This window comes from Nycticebus coucang, chromosome 17 (genome assembly GCF_027406575.1).
Source record: "Nycticebus coucang isolate mNycCou1 chromosome 17, mNycCou1.pri, whole genome shotgun sequence".
Taxonomy (NCBI): Eukaryota; Metazoa; Chordata; class Mammalia; order Primates; family Lorisidae; genus Nycticebus; species Nycticebus coucang.
The window spans coordinates 59,092,050-59,110,038 of record NC_069796.1 but is presented as its reverse complement, the minus strand read 5'-3'; the positions used below and the strand labels follow the sequence as shown (position 1 = coordinate 59,110,038).

Here is a 17,989-nt window from a genome sequence, read left to right as displayed (position 1 = left end):
CTTTCACCTTGAAGGAATTCGTAGCTTTCTTTCCTTTCTTTCTTTTCTTTCTTTCTCTCTGTCTCCCTCTCTCCTTCCCTCCCTCCTTTCTTTCTTTCCCCATCAAATTGGCTTTTCTTCTTAAGTTTAATGACACTGAGTGTTGACACTTCTATAACCCTATTAAAGAGGAAGTAAATTGGGCAAAAATTTTGGCAAAATTATCTATCAAAATTAAGATATCACATACTCTGACTCAACAGTTTCACAGTTAGAAATGTGAGATATTTATATGTATGTATTCAAAAGATTGCTAAGATATATGAAAAATATAAGATCCTCACTAAAGCCTAGCTTGAAATACAACAACAACAAAAAATCAAATAACCAGGGAACTAATTATCCTACCATAAACAATTATTTAAATATTTATAACACATGTATATGTTCTAACACTATGCAGTTGTTTTAGAAAACCTGGGAAACTTGGGACATTAGAGTAGTTGTTTTAAAGATGAAGAGTAACTGGATCACAGCACGAATGAAAAAAGATGTATTTGTGTGTATATATATGTATATAATAGATGTATGTATATATATATATATAAAACTTGTTGTTTAAGATACATAAAAGAGTATTAATAGTAATTATTTTTGTTTTTGAGGGGAGGGGTAAATGGAGAATGGCTTTTCCCCACGTATATTCTTTCTGTGTTAGTTAAAAAAAAATTGACACGCCGGGCACGGTGGCTCACGCCTGTAATCCCAGCACTGTGGGAGGCTGAGGAGGGAGAATCGCTTGAGCTCAGGAGTTTGCGACTCACCTGAGCGACAGTGAGACCCCGACTAGTGAAAAAAATGGAAAAACCCAGCCGGGCGCCGTGGCGAGCGCCTGTAATCCCAGCGGCTTCCGGAGGCTGAGGCAGCGGGGTGCCCGCAGCCCGAGTCTGAGGTTGTGGTGAGCTACCACGCCCACTGCACTCTGCTCAGGGACCCTGTTGGGACCCTGTCTCAACAAAAAAAAAAAGAAAAATTGACACAAGCTAGATGCTGCAATAATGGAGTGTTTTCTTTTACTTTTTATATAATAAATAATAATAACCTTATATTTTGAAAAAATTTAAACCCTTAATATTAATACACAAGGGTATTCATTTCAGGGTTGTAAATATTTACAAGAAATTGGAAAGAACCGGGTGGCACCTGTGGCTCAGTGAGTAGGGTGCCGGCCCCATATGCCGAGGGTGGCGGGTTCAAACCCAGCCCCAGCCAAACTGCAACAAAACAATAGCCGGGCGTTGTGGCGGGCGCCTGTAGTCCCAGCTGCTTGGGAGGCTGAGGCAAGAGAATCGCGTAAGCCCAAGAGTTAGAGGTTGCTGTGAGCTGTGTGATGCCACAGCACTCTACCTGAGGGTGGTACGTGAGACTCTGTCTCTACAAAAAAAATAAAAAAAAAAAAAGAAATTGGAAAGAACCTAAGTGGCCAATAAAGGAATTTGCTGGGCAACTGGTATTTGTGAAACCTTATTATTTCCATGAATTGTTTTGATGGCTAGTTTAGTGATTGTGATTATATATCTACATATATATAATACATTATATATCTCTTTTTTTTTTTCTGAGACAGAGTCTTACTCTATTGCCCCAGGCTAGAGTGCCATGGCATCATAGCTCACTGAACCTTAAACTCCTGGACTTAAGTGATCCTCTGGCCTCAGCTGGAACTACAGGTGCCCACCACAACACCTGGCTATTTTTCTATTTTTAGTAGAGACACCGTCTCACATTTGCTCAGGCTGGTCTCAAACTCCTGAGCTCAAAAGATCCTTCATTTTCAGCCTTCCAGAGTGCTAGAATTACAGGCGTGAGACACGGTGCCTGGTCTGCTATCTTTTTTCTGATGTTTCCTAATATAGACACTTCCTTCCCTCTTGGCTCTCCTACTGTAGTGGTCACACTGAGGGAGGTAGGATTAATCAGTCTGCTATTTTCTTTGTTCTGGCCACACTTTGAATATGGAGGCAGCAACCACAAAGATGCCTTACCCATTCCTGTCTTGAACTCTCCACCAGTGAATCTCAGAACTGTCCAGGAGGCAGTATTCTTCATTGCATCGCAGTGCGAGTTCCTGAGGGTCGTTCGTTTGGTAATCATACAAGGCAATGACCACGGTTTCTTCAGGCTCTGGAAGTGATCTCTGGGGAAGGAAGGCAATAAAACCAAGCAAAGACATTAAAAACGAAGCTAAATGCAAAGCAAGATCAGCAAACCCCTGACCTGTAACTTGCTCCTGGGCCTATGCCCAGTCAACACTGGTTCCTACAGTCCATTGAGGTATCTATGGAGACACTGTGCCTTCTCGGGTTGGCTTTCTTTGTGAGTTAATGTTATGGTGCTGAACATGACACAAAGATGTCAGTCCCTGGAATTCATCACCTTCCTCACTCTACAAGGTATATTTTGACCACTGTAAATTCCAAGCAGCCACATACTTTTCACAAAGGGCTGCTGACATGGCTGTGCCATGTTATGTGCTGAGGCTTTCTGCCAGAATCACCACGCTCTTGGTGAAGGAGACACAGCCAACGGTAATTCCTGCATTCCAAGCTTTGCTGATATGATTTATAGGTTTGTCCAGATCTGCAGAACCATGGGCTATTGGACCTAGGATTCTTCTGACAGATCATTTAATCCATTAATCTTTCACTTAGGATAGGGAAAATGAGGGGAATTGGGAAATGGGGAGATGGATATGGCCAATTTAGCACTTGAATTGGTCTCGCTGCTCTCCACTGTAGCACCTGGGCACCATTCTTTGTCTTATAGTCTCTCTTGCTAATGTTTCTGCTCCTCAGTACATTTCTGAGGATGAGATATTGAAGATGTAAGGAAAAGACCATAAAGCAAACCATTACCAGAAATTCAGGCTGGGCACACCTGCTGTGCCCTGGAAGCCTCTGTGAGACAGTAGATATGAGAAGTGATTAAGTTTGCTGGTTAGAATGTGATTTAGTGTTGGGAACTCACAGGTGCCCCAAGCACATTAAAGCATTTGGTGGCATAAAAATATTGGAGCTATAAAAAAAAAAAAAAGGAAATAAAAGGCTCATCATACTGATGTAGTAGTATGTCATTCCAGCTGTGCCCAGATTGGAATTTAAAGTCCAGATATTTGTGGATCTTGTGAGAGGATGGTATATGGCACACTACAGACAAGTGTCAAGGCCTGATGCTTTTGCCCTAAGAGTTACTGGAGGGAGGAATTGTGTTCAAGGGCACTTGAAGGAGAGGAAGAAGAGCTATGGCATGGCATTCATCTCTGTAAAGGTCAACTCACTGATTAATCCCTATGAAGTGAAAGGTCAGCTCAGGGCTCTGAAGTTGTGGTGGTACCTGTCCATAGTACATGTTGGGGCATATGGGATATCTATGGGGGTATTCTGAATGTCACAAAGTTTGAGAAGTGCTATAAACATTTAATGGGTGAGGGCCAAGAATGCAAAATGCTCCATTAGGATGCCACATTTCCTACCACTTTTAAATGTCCTGGTTGACATCCATGTGGTGAGAAACCTGTTCATGCAGTAATTCAAATATATAAGACCCTGAGCCTAGATATTACCTCTATCCTTTACAAAGTCCTGGGTTTCCTAGCATTGCAAATACCCTGTTTCCCCGAAAATAAGACGTCCTCCAAAAATAAGACCTACTTACAGGAAAGATAAGACGTCCCCTGAAAATAAGACCTAGCGCATCTTTGGGAGCACACCTTATAATAAGACACTGTCTTATTTTCGGGGAAACAGGGTACTTTGTACACTAAGGGAAGATTATACTCTATTTAGTTAGAACTTTAGCAAGCATTCTTCACCATTTTGGAAAATCACATCACGGGTAGTAATACTGCATTTAAGTCACAATACAATATCCCTGTACATGTATTAGTCAAATTTCAGCTGCCAAATTTATGTATTTATTTCGAGACAGAGTCTTACTTTGTCACCCTCAGTTGAGTGCTATGGCATCATAGCTCACAGCAACCTCAAACTCTTAGGCTCAAGTAATTCTCTGTCTCAGCCTCCCGAGTAGCTGAGACTACATGTGCCTACCACAATGCCCAGCTATGTTTTAGAGATGGGGTCTTGCTCTTGCTCAGGCTGTTCTCAAACCTGTGAGCTCAGGCAATCTTCTCTCCTTGGCCTCCAAGAGTGCTAGGATTACAGGCCTGAGCCACTGGGCCCAGCCTCAGCTGCCAAATTTAATGGTAATTGATGATTTTATCATGTCTTTCAATGTAGTTGTGCCCCAATATTTATATATAAAAAACACATTTTATGGTTCATAAATTATTTTCTTTCTTTTTTTTAGTGTTACAGTTGGAGGATTTATTGATTCTTTTTAAAAGTATGTGTTTACATAAGATGTATTATTTATGAATTTCTTTTCATAACAAAAGGAACTTTATAAAAATATTGTACCCTCAATGAATCCCCAGCAATTAAAAAAAAATTTTTTTTGGATACTCTGTAAAAAAAAACAAAAAAGGGGGAGCATTGGATCTGATAGGGTTTGGAATCACTAGATTGAAGTGAGAAGATCAAGAGATGGCATTTGGAGAAACTGAGAGTCTGTGGGCTCTGGAGGGGCTGCCTGAGTACCTGGGTGAAGAGAAGAGGCATGGAGTGAATAAGGGTCTGACCGCCCGGCTACTTGGCCACAAGACTCAGAACACCCATGGCCCCAGCCGGGAGAGCTCCACTGGCTGGAGAAGGGCCTCAAAGAAAGCTCAAGTAGAGGTAGCAGGAGGAGGGTGCCTTCAGAGAAAGCTGGAGAGGAAGAACATGTGTGGACAAGTGGCCCCTCCGGAAGCCCTTCAGGCTGAGCCCCTGTGGATGTGGGGGGCAGAGAGGCATTGGAATCTGGACCGCAGTGTGAAGCATGACCTCGTTTACACCCACAGGCTAGAGAGGCCCAGGATCCTTGGTTACCTTGACCATGGATATTCTCCATCTTGACCCTAAATATCCACCTTTCCCCTCTGGAGGGCTGGCCCTGCTCCCCAATTTTTCTCACACAGAAAGTGAGGCCTGTTGGTTCAGAATAGATTAGAAAATGTAGTTTCTCTATGTGCCAATCCAATATGTTACCAAGCTGAAGGTAACAGAATAAGGAGAGGAAGGAAAAGGTGACTTCCCGTGGCTCAGAGTAAGAAACACTGTAATGGGTTTAGACATGTGGTTGGAACTAGAACAATGATTCCAAAAACCCCGCTTCTCCAAGAAGTCTGAAAAGGCAAATGATGGGGTCTGAGGAGGGACAGAGCAACCGTATTTTCTGTCTTTCACCTTCACTCATGGCTGAAAATAAGACAAGTGCAGACTGACGGGAGATGAGAGGCTCAGGAGGGATTGCTGAGGAGACTGTGAGCAAGGAGAGTGGGATTTCAATCTTGCCTGCCACGCCTTGAAGAAAGATGGTGAAATAGTCTATGAGACAGAAAGAGCGAGATCTCATTTTCTGCTACAAAGTCTATTGATTTCCTGTTGTGAGGGAGTAGGCTGATGACAGATTTAAAAGCCAGCCCAGGGTTTTCAGGATTTAGAGCTTCCTCTATGGGGAAACTGCCAGTTTTGAAATGTTACCATGTTGGTTGGTCAGAAGGAAAAAAAGCAGAGCTCATTGTTCAGGAAGAAGCAGAATCAGTAGATTCTAGAACTAAGGGCAAGTACTCAACTGTAGATATTGGTGTTAATACTGTTATAGGGTAAAGGTTAGGTCATGATCCTTCTCCTATCTTTTTTGTTTTCTTTTTGTTTTCCTTAACAGAGTAAGCTTTCCTAGAGCAGGAACTGTACCATTTAAGACACGTAAGTCAGTATATTATAGACTAGTGGTTCTCAAATGTCAATGTACCTCAGAATCAGCCGGTGGCTTCTGAGAATGCAGATTACTGGGCCCATCCCCCTGAGTTTTAGATACAGTAGGTCTGGCGGTGCCCTGTGACCTGCATTTCTAACCTGCTCCCAGGTGTGCAATTGAGTTAATAATCACCAGAAACTCTGTATCCTGCTAAGTTGCTGAAATGCCTTGGGAAAGCCTCAAGACCTCTCCTGGGACTGATTTCCCAAGCTTTGCAATAAGAATAAAACTACAACCCTCTGAAGTGGCTAGAAGAACGGATAGTAAGTTATAAAGTAGATAACAGAGATGTGAAAGTGCTTTGAAACATGCAAAGTGTTATCAAACGTATGTCTCCAAAGTGCTGCAATGTGAAGGCATAGGGTAAATGCACATTGTTACATAGAATGTGAGCTCTCATTAACCCCAAAGTGGTCAAGTGACTTTGGTCAAGTGACATGGTTTGATTCAGGTGTTTCCTGAGTGAATGAGGTGAGGTGGGGATGCAGCAGCTGGGTGGTCCTGTAAGTGGACAGACCCATAAGACAGTTCAGGCCCAAGAAACCCAATGTGTTGATTTCGGCTGAATCATGAAGCTGCTGCACACATCTGGGGTTTGAGAAACACAGCAAGATGGGAACATGCAAGTGGGAGCACGTCAATCAGGCCGCCGTAAGCGCCATGGCCACCTGCGCCCAGAGCTGGGGCTCTTGGCACTCACCCTGTTGTCTTCAGGAGTGGGAGGAAGAGGCTTCTTTGAAGCTGAAACAAGAAAAACAGAGAAAGAAAAAATAAGCATGAAACTCCACAAACACAACCGGAGGTGAGCAGGGGGCTTTTCAGAGAAAAGGGGCCCAGAGAGAACAACAGAAGAAAAGGGGCCAGAGGAAGATGATGAGACACAGACGGGCCCAGACCCGCCTGTCTTTAATCTCTTCTATCCTGCTGGTCCTGGGCCCCTTTTCTAGGAGACACCAGACGCTTCTAGAGGTCCATAGTCTGGGTTCTCTTTGTCTGTATTCCCAGAGGAGTTAGGCGGTGGCCTTCTCTGTAGGCACTGAGGCTTCCACGAATGTCTCTGCCACCTGCTAAGTCCCGGGGTGGGAATCGATGACTCAAGGCAACAGTGACTCACAGACTTCCTAATGCTGTCGTGGGCCTGGGGAGGGTGGCCGAGGTGGGAGCTCCTGCTGCTTCTGAGCAGGCTGGAATCCACTTTCAGGTGCCTTAAGGCATCTGACTCTGTGTCCTTTCTGCTCCCCTCTCATTACCTCCCCCAACATCTCTCTCTTTCTCTCCAGCTCATCTTTCCATGTCACCATATCTCACTCTCTTTTGCTCTCCTCTCTCTTCCTTCTTTCCTCTTTTTCCTGTCTTCTCTCTCTCCCTTTCCCCTTCTCCTTCCTTCTATTTCTCCATCTCCCTTCCTATTTCTCCTCTGTGGCACTGAAGAGGTCAGGCCTGGAGTCAGTGTAGCAAAGGTGTGTGCCTGGGAGTATGTGTGATATGAGAGGTACTGCACAGGATTCAGCTCAGTGCAAAGACTTCTTTAATAATTAGACATAAGAAGAAAATGGGCTGGATAGGTAGGTGCTGGGCTATTCATCTCCATATATATGAGGTTGACTTGTAGCCCAGGTCAGGGATACAGGAGAGGAGAGTCACACAGTGACACCGACTCCACAAACCAGAGCCTGCTAGGGGATTGACTTGTGAATATATTTAACACAGAAGAAGGAAAACCCACATTATTACGAAGGAGAATGGTAAACTCTCACCCAGTGGGCACAATGTAGGGGTATATAGCAAAGTGAAGGGCGCAATTACAACTTGGACTTTACCTAACAAATGCAAACAATGTAACCTAATAGTATGTACCCTTTCGTTAATCTGAAATTAAGAACAAACCCACATAATTGGTAGTATGTTTCCCATTTAGCACTGAACTTAGAGCCAGGAGACTGCCTCCCACTCTCAGATCTACCTCTATGAACCTTGGGCCCCTTCCAGCCCTGGATATTCTGTGACGGGTCTCCTTTTCTACTTTCTCTGGTCCTGTTCTTCCCTTCCTCCTTCTCTCTCTGTATGAAATTAGTATGTGGTTGCAGAAATGGGTGTTGCTGCGGGTTGGGTCTATTTTCACTCAACCACTTCTGCTGTGTCCCAGACATACACATGTACTGCTATATCTCAGTCTCAGATTCTTCCATCCACAAAGAAAGACTGGTAGACATAACTATCATTTATCAAGAACTCATGAAGTGCCAGGAGCAGCACTTTGGCTTGCCTTAACCCATTGAAATGCCCAACAACTCCACGAGGTCATTACTTATTATCATTATCCACATTTTACAGGTGAAACTCAGAGGGGTTAAAAACATATATGAAGTCACACAGCAAGGGAGAGGTGGGCTGAGACTCACCTAGACATTTTTTCACTCCAAAGCCATGTGCTCATAGACCCTGCAACATCAATGTGCCCAAACCCAGGAATCCTGCAAGCATTCACCCTGGCCACATGACCATGTGCTGTTTTCATAGCACAGCATGCTTCTCAAAACCTCTGCTCTCTGTTGTGTGAACTGTGATGGGTAAGGCTATTTAGTCAACTCAGAAGAGGGTAGAGTGATGCTCAGAGGGACAGAGGGCAGTGGGTTGCAAAGAAAAGCAAAACCATCAGCCGAGCGATTGTCCGGCACAAGCGCAGGAGGTCCCGAGGCGGTCAGGCCCAGGGTTCGCCTGGAAGGAGGAACTTTCTCACCCGGCATGAGGGCTGGCTTGTCATTCAGATGCTCTTAACACATCAGCCCCATGTTTACCACTCAGTGGAGGAAAATGCTGTACCCTCTGAAAAAGAGCAGCAAAACACTTAAAAACTGCAAAATGGAAGCACAGACTCAAAGCATTTCAGAATTGGAAGGGCACTTAGATATTAGTCACCCTCATCCCCTAAGACCTCCCTTACTCTTTAAAGATGAGGACATTAAAGCCCTTGGTGGCCAAATGCCTTATCTGAGGGCCCACAGCAAGGTGCTGGCAAGAGTTTGAAGACCAGATCTCTAGCTTTGGAAAGGGCTTTTACTCACTGAGGTAAGCCCACGCCATCCTGTTATTAGGGGGGATTCCATTCATATAAAACCTTCCATCTCTTTTTTATTAAATACTGGAGGATTTAATGGAGGAATCAGCTTCTAAAATTTGGTAAGTATTATTCTGGGTCAAAGGGATGATAACACTTAAGAACTTTCTTTCCCAAGGTGCAGGGTGAGAAATGGTGGTTTTAATGTGGTACTGACAGGGGCTGTGACTCAGGAAGTCACGGAAAACCCAGATATGTGTTACATCCGCCTTAGGTCATCAATCTGAAGTATTAAATGTTAGTGCAACAAGAAACTGATAGCTGAGAAAAGGTAGCAGTGGGATATGAGTTTGGGAGGAGAGAAGAATGGAAGCAAAGCAATTCACATGGGCAGTTGTTCCTACTTGGGTAGCTGTGTGATCTGGAGCACACTGCCATCACTCAAGGTCACCCATGCTTCAATATCACACCACCTGCCCCAGGGGGTTGAGAAGAGCAGGAGCTTAATGAATGTGAAAGTGCATTACAGCAGAGTTGCACTCCATTGGTTAAGGTCCCCAAGTCATCACATAAGGTAAAATCGAATTGCAGTCCAGTCCCCCAGGACCTGAGCCTTTGTTGTCAAAGGCCAGGAAACAATTTTTTTTTGTTTGTTTGCACTTTGCATTTACACTGTGGCCTTTTTTTCTCTGAGATTGTGCAAGTCACGAGTGAGTTTGAAGGGGCATGGGGAGAAGCCACAGAGGAAAACAAAAAAATTCTCTTTTACTTCTTCACTCCCTTAAGAGTATGGAGTTGAATTTGTATAATTAAACACATACATAATGTGTTGCCATTGGAAGAAATGTATAATGCATTTCGCCACCAATGGCAATAATGTCACTAAGATACTAGGGGAGGTCTTAGGGACTTCCAATTCTGAAATTCCTTGAATCCATGTTTCCATTTTGCAATTTTCAAAAATTTTGCATATGTATCTCAGAGCTGTCTCTATAATTAAAGATTAAGTAGACAATGCCATTCAAATTTCCTTTTTTTTTGAGACAGAGTCTCACTATGTCACCCTCGGTAGAGTGTGTGGCGTCACCAACAACCTCAAACTCTTGGGCTTAAGCGATTCTCTTGCCTTAGCCACCCAAGTAGCTGGGACTACAGGCACCCACCACAACACATGGACATTTTTTAGTTGTGGTTGTCATTGTTCTTTAGCAGGCCCTGGCTGGGTTTGAACCCACCAGCCTCCATGTATGTGGCCGGCGCCCTACCCATTGAGCTACAGGTCAGGAGCCTAACGTAAAGGTGATAGCAGTACACACCAATCTCCTGGGGATATTGTTAAAATGAAAATTCTGATGTAATAGTTCTTGTGTGGGGCCAGAAAATTCACAGGTGATGCTGATGCCCTTGGTCCAAAGACCACACCTACAGCAGTCAGTACAATGGCCTGGGGAAGAAAAGCACCAATAGGCATGTGAAAAAGACACATGATTCTCCTTTGAAAATGAGAAGTTTGTGTTCCATCCCTGATACCCACATTGAGGGGAAGCTAAGAGCTTTTATTCTTTCATACTCATTTCACAAAGAAGAAAGGGAATTCCCAGTCTCTTACCATTTTTGGTTGGATCATATTGGGCACAGCCTGTTGCAAGTTTCTCCAGCTGAGAGCAGCACCTCCACCTCCCATCCATCCAGAAATTAGGATGGTACTTGGGCACCAAACTGTTATTATTCCTTGTTTCTGAAAGGGATTGACACCAGCAGCAGAGTTATTTCCAGGTTAGTCTATTAAAGGCCACCAACTTTATACGTGCCTAAGATTGGACCCTGCTATATGAGCCTGAGTGAGTATTACCTGGAATTGTCAGAAGACAATTGGCCTTTCCCTGAGCACATAAATTCATTTGTGCTGTTTATTGAAAGAGTGCGTGTTAGATTTAGGCATCAGCAGGTCTGGGTTCTTGCGTGGCTCTGCCTTGGGTTAGTTGTGTGTTCTCAGGTTGGGCAAACCCTCATCTGAGCTTCAGTTTCCCCCAGTATGTATGCAATGAGGTTGTTAGATTAGCTCACTGGGCTCTGCAACAGTGCAGAGGGGGGTGGGAAGGCTGGGAGAGGGCCGATTTCAGGATTCCTGCCCTTCCATCTCATCTATCTTCAACCACAGTAACCCTGCTTTTATCCCTTCTAAATCCGTGGTTTTGAAGTAAGATTTTGGCAGGGGGGGAAAGGGGCTCTGTTACTGAAAAAGAAACCCCCAAACTCAGAACTAGATAATTTCTAAAGTTCTTTCCAGTTTTAACATCCTATGTGTAAAATCCCTTCCTAGAGGGAGAATGTCACTGGATACAGCTGGGGCCTTTTTGATCACTGTTTACTTTAGTGTTTGTTCTATGTCCTATGACTGTGATACCTGGGAGCATTTTCCATTTGACCCAGAACTTGCCTGTTCAGATCCTAGCTGAGGCTCACAACAGCCTTGGAATAAGATATGCTTTATATTTTTATTCTCATTTTTCAGGTAGAGGAGTCATTGCTCCAGAGTTTTCCAATGGTTTGCTTACCCTTAGTCCTCACCGCTGCTTAGAGACAGATGAATATTTGAACCCAGATCTCCTGACACTCCAGTGCTTTAGGATAACACATAATAGTGATAATATTAAGAGGTTACTTTAGGAAGGCTATTATTCTAAATGTCTTTCATGTCCTAACTCATTAATTCTCACAACAACCCTTTTGACTGTTTTTAGTCAAAATTTACAGCTGAAGAAATGGAGATACAAATGAAGTTCAAGAAACTTACCCAAGGTCACATGCTAATAATTGGCAGAGCTGGGATTTCCACCTTAGCTGCCTGGCTTTCCGTCCCATGTGCTTAAACATGATGCTGGTTCTGATTGTGCCATCAGGAAGAAGTAGCTTAAGAAAGACCCTTATTGGTGCTCTGAAAAGCTTTAAAGTCTGCTAACATTTATTGGCCAGCTGACTGTGGCCAGCTTGGTCCCCAGGACTTAACTGAATCAGCTCTGGAGGCAGGTTCTATTATTCCCTCCTCCTCTCCTTTGTTAACAGATGGGGAAACTGAAACATAGCAGTAGGTGCTGTCCCAAGTGGCAGAGCCGGGATTTGAACCCAGGTCAGCCCACTCTGACTCAGCTAACTTTTTCTTGAAGGACCAGACAGTAATTATTGTAGGTATTTTTGCTTACCATGAGACAAAGTTGAAGGTCTTATGTAGGTACTTACATAACCATATAGAAAGGACCATATGAAAATATTTAGCTCAGAGCCTTGCAAGAATAGGCCACAGGCTAGATCTGGGCAATCCCTGAACTATACTGGTTGTTGGCTTCTGGGCCTAGGGAGACAACTAGAGACCTTCCACCAACACAAAAAGGAAACAGTGTTTGGCTGTCAGCTGTTCTCAAGCCAAACTCTATTTTATTGTGGAACTTAACCCTATTATAGGATCAAGGGTGTCAGTGACTCAACAACACAGGAGTTTGATTACCTTCTTTAAGGGCCAGCACCCAGCGCTGCCGGCTCTCTCGGTCTGGAGCAAACACGTACAGGAGGTGGTTGTCATGCACTACCTGGAGGCACAAACAGAGTTCTAGGTGAGCAGTGTGCCTGGAGATGGGTGACTGTCAGCAGGCTCATCTGGCCTACTGGGCCAAGGGTGAGGTCACAGGTATTTGTTGTCATATAGGTAAACATTTGGGTGATTAGGGGACTGGTATCTTCCTTTTCCAGATGTTAAAGTGCTATGAAAACATAGGGTGAGCAGATTAAGTCACTCTTCTAGATTCCATGCCACCAATAAGCAATATGAGAGCTATCCAGAAAGTATCCAGCCATGCACTCTGAAAAATAGCATTAACAGTAGCTGGATACTTTCCAGACAGCCCTAGTATTCCATTATGTTAAAATAGTGGGAGAAAATTCTCATCTTGACTAGAAAGCATACTGATGTTAATTTTTCAGTGATTTAAAAAGTCTTTCTGGAATATGAAAGAGAAAGACATTAGATGACAAATGTGTAATTGGGATTTTTAAAAGTGTCTTATTTTGGAAGAGTTTAAGACTCACAAGAAGTTCCAAAAATAGTACAGAGTTCCTGTGTACTTTTCATCCACCTTTTCCCACTGATAACATCTTACGTAACCAGAGCACATTTTCAAAACCAGGAAATTGACATCGGAACCATACTATTCATTAATTACAGGCCTTCTTTGAATTCCTCCAGCTTTTCTCATGCACTTATTTGTAATTGGGATTTTTAACCACTGGGAAATACATGTCATTTATTTTCAGTCCTAAAAATTCCAATTCATGGGGGTCACTTTTTCAGTAAGAGAAAAGCTCTTTTCTATGACACACTAAAAATGGAACATTCATCCTGCAGGTTAGCTAGCTAGAATGGTACCCTGGGGTATGCAAGGAGACAGCTACACCCTCAGAGCCATAAATACCAAGAGTCAGAAACCAGATAAGGACTCTAAAGACAACTTCCATCAGCTCTGTCTGGCAGGAATTTCTGCAGTGATGAAGGTGTTCTATAATCTGTGCCGTTCAATACAGTGACTGGTAGCCAATGTGGCTATTGAACACATGAAATGTGCCTGGTATTACTGAGGAGCTCAATTTTAAATGTCATTTAATTTTAATTAAGTTACTTTAAACTGTAAACATCCACGTGCAGCTAGTGACTGCACTACTGGACAGAGTGACTCCAGAGAGAGCTCAGATTGTACAATCTGAGTCTTTTTGCTTCAGAACCTCAAAGCAGTTTGTAACCAAAGATTACAATATGTTGTCTCATATTGTGAGTCAAATGTACTTAAGCTTTGCAGACCTTTTTTCCATCCTTCAATACCAGGCTAATTAGGACTTTCCTTGAGGTAGGGAAGATATGAGGGGAAGGAGAATAAAAAATAACCCACCTTCTCAAGATTTTTTAAAAATCTTTGTTAAACAAATGAAAGAATTAATGAATGTCATGACGCAAACAACGGAGAAGTCTTCTTAAGGGCTTGATCTAAGTTCTAGGGCAGGACCAGAGAGTTTTTCCACCTTCTCTCACACAATGACTGATTTAACTGTGCACCAAGGAACAAGGAACTATCTGCCTTAGGCCTAATGGACTTACCTGAAATGGGTATTTATAGTGGCATGGGATGATAATGTCACTTTTCACAATCTCGACACATTTGATTCGGGAGAGTTCAATGGAGCCCTTCAATGTGCGCTTTTTCTGTGGGAAGACAAGTACATTCCATTTATCAAAGAAAGAAGATAATATTTTTGTTCAAATTGCTTCTAGAAATCTACTACTGGACTCAATCCACTAGCTTTGTCAACCAACACCACTCTTTCCAACCAAATTTGCAAAGCTTGCTCCTGGCCCTCAGTCCAAGAAAGGCATTCTGGGCAGACACCCAGAGAACATGTCCTCTGAACTATCTTCTTGATGGGATTTCCACTCATTGAGCCACAGAGTCATCTATGCTGCTGCCCTTGTACAGATAGCAGCAAGTACAGAACTCATAGCTGGGAGGGCAGTGCCATCTATAGAAAGTTAACCACACACGGGCCAATTTTCTCTGCTCTGCTCAATTACAGTGAATGACCTATCACCCTTCCCATCAAATATTACTGGACCCTCATCCCATTTCCTTGGAATCCTGCTAGATGTATTTCCCTGATACATCATGTGATGGTGTTTGTGATTTATAACATGTTACACGTTACCCATTTCTAATGGTCCTTGTGCTTGGAGGATGGATCTCAGGGGATCTGATGCGTTACCGAGTGGGACAGATTCTATTGGTAGACTATCAGGCTCCAACAGAGGCTAGTTAGGAAAGTGGTTTTGGAGACGAGAAGCCTTTCACAGGTTTCTAAAATTAGGCTGCTGTTGAGAATAGAGTTTAATGCAGCTTTGAGACCAACTGAAAACACGTCATCATAGTTGGTGTGAATCAGTCCCGAAAGACACAATCCTGAATGCCAAAATCTCAAAAGATCAAATTCCTAACTTATAAATTCTTGAAAATAACCATCAGTTGATTTTCTGCTGTCTGAAGAATGATTGCATCACATTAGGTGGACCTATTCACTTTGTTATTATCTTCATTTGCAAATTAAGTATGGTTTAAGGCCGTGATTTTCCACTGATGTGCCATGGCATGCTGGTGTGCTGTGAGAGGATCTCAGGTGTGCTGTGAAATTTTTAAAAATCATTAAATTATTTTTGAAAGAACTTCAAAGCACAGTGTTTTTATTTACTCTTTTTTTTTTTTTGAACAACATAATTTAAGTGTGCTGCAGACGTTTAACTCTAGGTTCAAGTATGCTATGAAATAAAACAGGTTAACACTTATTTAAAGAGATGTATGTAGGTAGTCAAGTTGACAGGGGTGAACTTGTGGAATTAATTTTAGTTGTCAGTTTGACTGGGTTCAGGACTACCTAAAAACCAAATAAAGCATTATTCTGGGCATGTCTGTGAGAATGTTTCCAGAGGAGATGAGTGTGTGAGTCTGAGTGGATTAGGTGATGGAGACCGTCCAGTTGGCTGGGGTCCCAGAAAGAACAAGGTAAATGGGGCTCTCTGAGGGCTGGCACAGACTTTTTTCTGCTGTTTTTGATCAGTCTCATCAAAACTCAGGTTGTCTGTCACAGTATTTCAGATCACCACCATTATATAAGCTATTATATTTCTTTATGCTCCTGTTTGTCATAACTATTGCACCTGTGTAACTGTCATTAGTAAACCTGAGTGTTGATGGTTGCCAGAATAAGTATGTTATTGCCTACTTTATTGCGTAAAGTGGCCTATGAAGTATTCTGTTGTATTTTTATGTTTTTCAAATAAGTCTCCTTTTTTTTTTTTTCAAATAAGTCTCCTTTTAAAAATGTAAATAAATGTCTTTTGAAAAATGTTTTTTCTTTTTTTTTTTTTCTGAGACAAGCTCTTCTCACTCTGTTGGTTGGGCTATATTGCAGTGGCATCATCATAACTCACTGTAATGGCTGGGTGCAGTGGCTCCCACTAGCACTCTGGGAGGCCGTCACAGGTAGATTACTTGAGCTCAGGAGTTCGAGACTAACCTGTACAAGATCAGGACGCTATCTCTAAAAATAAAATTAGCCAGGCATTGTGGCAGGTGCCTGTAGTCCCAGCTACTTAGGAGGCTGAAGCAAGAGGATCGCTTTAGCCCAAGAGTTTAAGGCTGCTGTGACCTGTGATACCATGGCGATCTACCAAGGGCAACAAAGTAAGACTCTGTCTAAGAAAAGAAAAACAAAACAAAAAAAAAAACTCACTGTAACCTCAAACTCCTGGGCTTGAGCAAACCCAGCAACCTAAAAAGCTGGGGCTATAGGCATATGTCACCATGGCCAACTAATTTTTCTATTTTTTGTAGAGATGGGATTCTCATTCTTGCTCAGGCTGGTCTCAAATTCCTGACCTCAAGTAATCCTCCTACCTTAACCTCTCATACTGCTAGGATTTCAGGTGTGAGCCACTGCACTTGAAGAATTAAAAAATTATTTCTTCCAGAATTATATTTTTGGGAATTCTGATCTTTTGGATTTTAAAATTTGGGATTATGGACTAAATCCTATTATACCTTATTTTTTAAAAAGAGGTAGTAAACGTTGGTGAAAATGAGCACATAGTTGGAAAGAGTATGTTCAAATTAGGTCTCTGCCTTTAACTAGGCTCTGACCTTGGGCAATTCACCAAACCTCACACGACCTTAATGTTTATATCTCCTAAGTGAGAATAATAATATCTACCTTTTAAAGGTTGATTGGAGAATTAAATGGGATGATTTAAACAATTATTTAGTTTATTACTGGGGCCTTCAATAAAGGGTACTTTCCCAGTTAAAGAGATTAAGGTAGTACAAACTACGGCAAGAAAGCTGTGATATATATGAGTGTACTTGATTGATATTTGGGGAGCTATGACATCATCAAATTCTCCAGAAGTGAACTCAGTGTTCATTTTTTTTTTTTTTTTGAGACAGAGTCTCACTTTGTGGCCTTAGGTAGAGTGCCGTGACATCACAGCTTACAGCAATCTCAAAGTCTTGGGCTTAAGCAATTCTCTTGCCTCAGCCTCCCAAGTAGCTGGGACTACAGGCGCCTGCCACAACACCCAGCTATTTTTGTTTTTTCGGTTGTAGTTGTCATTGCTGTTTGGCAGGCCCGGGCTGGATTCGAACCTGCCAGCTCTGGTGTATATGGCTGGCATCCTCGCTGCTGAGCTACAGGTGCTGAGCCTCAGTGTTCACTTTTAATTTGGGGGTCCCTAATCTGGAAGCTGATCTTTGATTTAATAGCTAAGGCACAATATTGAGATTAAAAAAAAAAATCAAGGTGTGAAAAGTGGAGCCTCTCAAATACAGGGAAGCTTGTGGCACTTTGTTTTAAATTTTCTTTTAAAAAACTACTTTATTCATTATTCATTTTTTAAAATACAAAATCTGTCCATGTTTATTGTAACAAATTAAAAAAGAGATATGTGAAGAAAATATTTATAGTGCCTTGTTATCCCACCCTTTCCCATAATCCTAAGGTCGTCAAGGTTAGCCACAAGGAATGCATTTGTCTCCCCTACACACTTATAGGGTGTATATAAATGAAAACAAGTGTCTGCTCTACTTTCGCAATCTAATGATGTGTTACGAGAGGTTTGTCTTCCCTTAAAAACCTATGAAAACACATGCCTTTTGGACTTGAACTCTCTTCTCATTTAGAGTCTACCACAGCTAGAAATACATGCCTTCATCCTGCCCATAATCATAGCCCTTTGAATGGTTAACCTGTTTTTCACAAACAGAAGAGCACAAAGGAGCTGTCTTTTCAACAACCATCTGTAGGTACTGGTAAACGGGGAGCCTGAGCTTTGAGGTTACCTTGTTTCCACCCCTGTTGAGTTACTTCCTTAGCAGTTTACACAGTGAAATGAAACAAAAAGGCTCATGGAAGTAATATGACAACTCTGTTTGCTGATATTTTTGTCTA

General features: G+C 42.5%; 1 protein-coding gene across 1 annotated transcript in view; it reads right to left on the bottom strand.

The window, feature by feature from the left end:
- ITK (IL2 inducible T cell kinase) overlaps positions 1 to 17,989 on the bottom strand; it is a 72,802-nt gene that overhangs the window by 31,287 nt on the left and 23,526 nt on the right. Inside the window, exons 2-6 of the mRNA XM_053567239.1 lie at positions 14,100 to 14,204; positions 12,462 to 12,543; positions 10,566 to 10,694; positions 6,599 to 6,639; positions 2,025 to 2,176 (exon numbers count right to left, since the gene is read on the bottom strand). Of these exons, the coding sequence (XP_053423214.1) occupies positions 2,025 to 2,176; positions 6,599 to 6,639; positions 10,566 to 10,694; positions 12,462 to 12,543; positions 14,100 to 14,204 (509 nt within the window). The remainder of the gene's footprint in view (positions 1 to 2,024; positions 2,177 to 6,598; positions 6,640 to 10,565; positions 10,695 to 12,461; positions 12,544 to 14,099; positions 14,205 to 17,989) is intronic.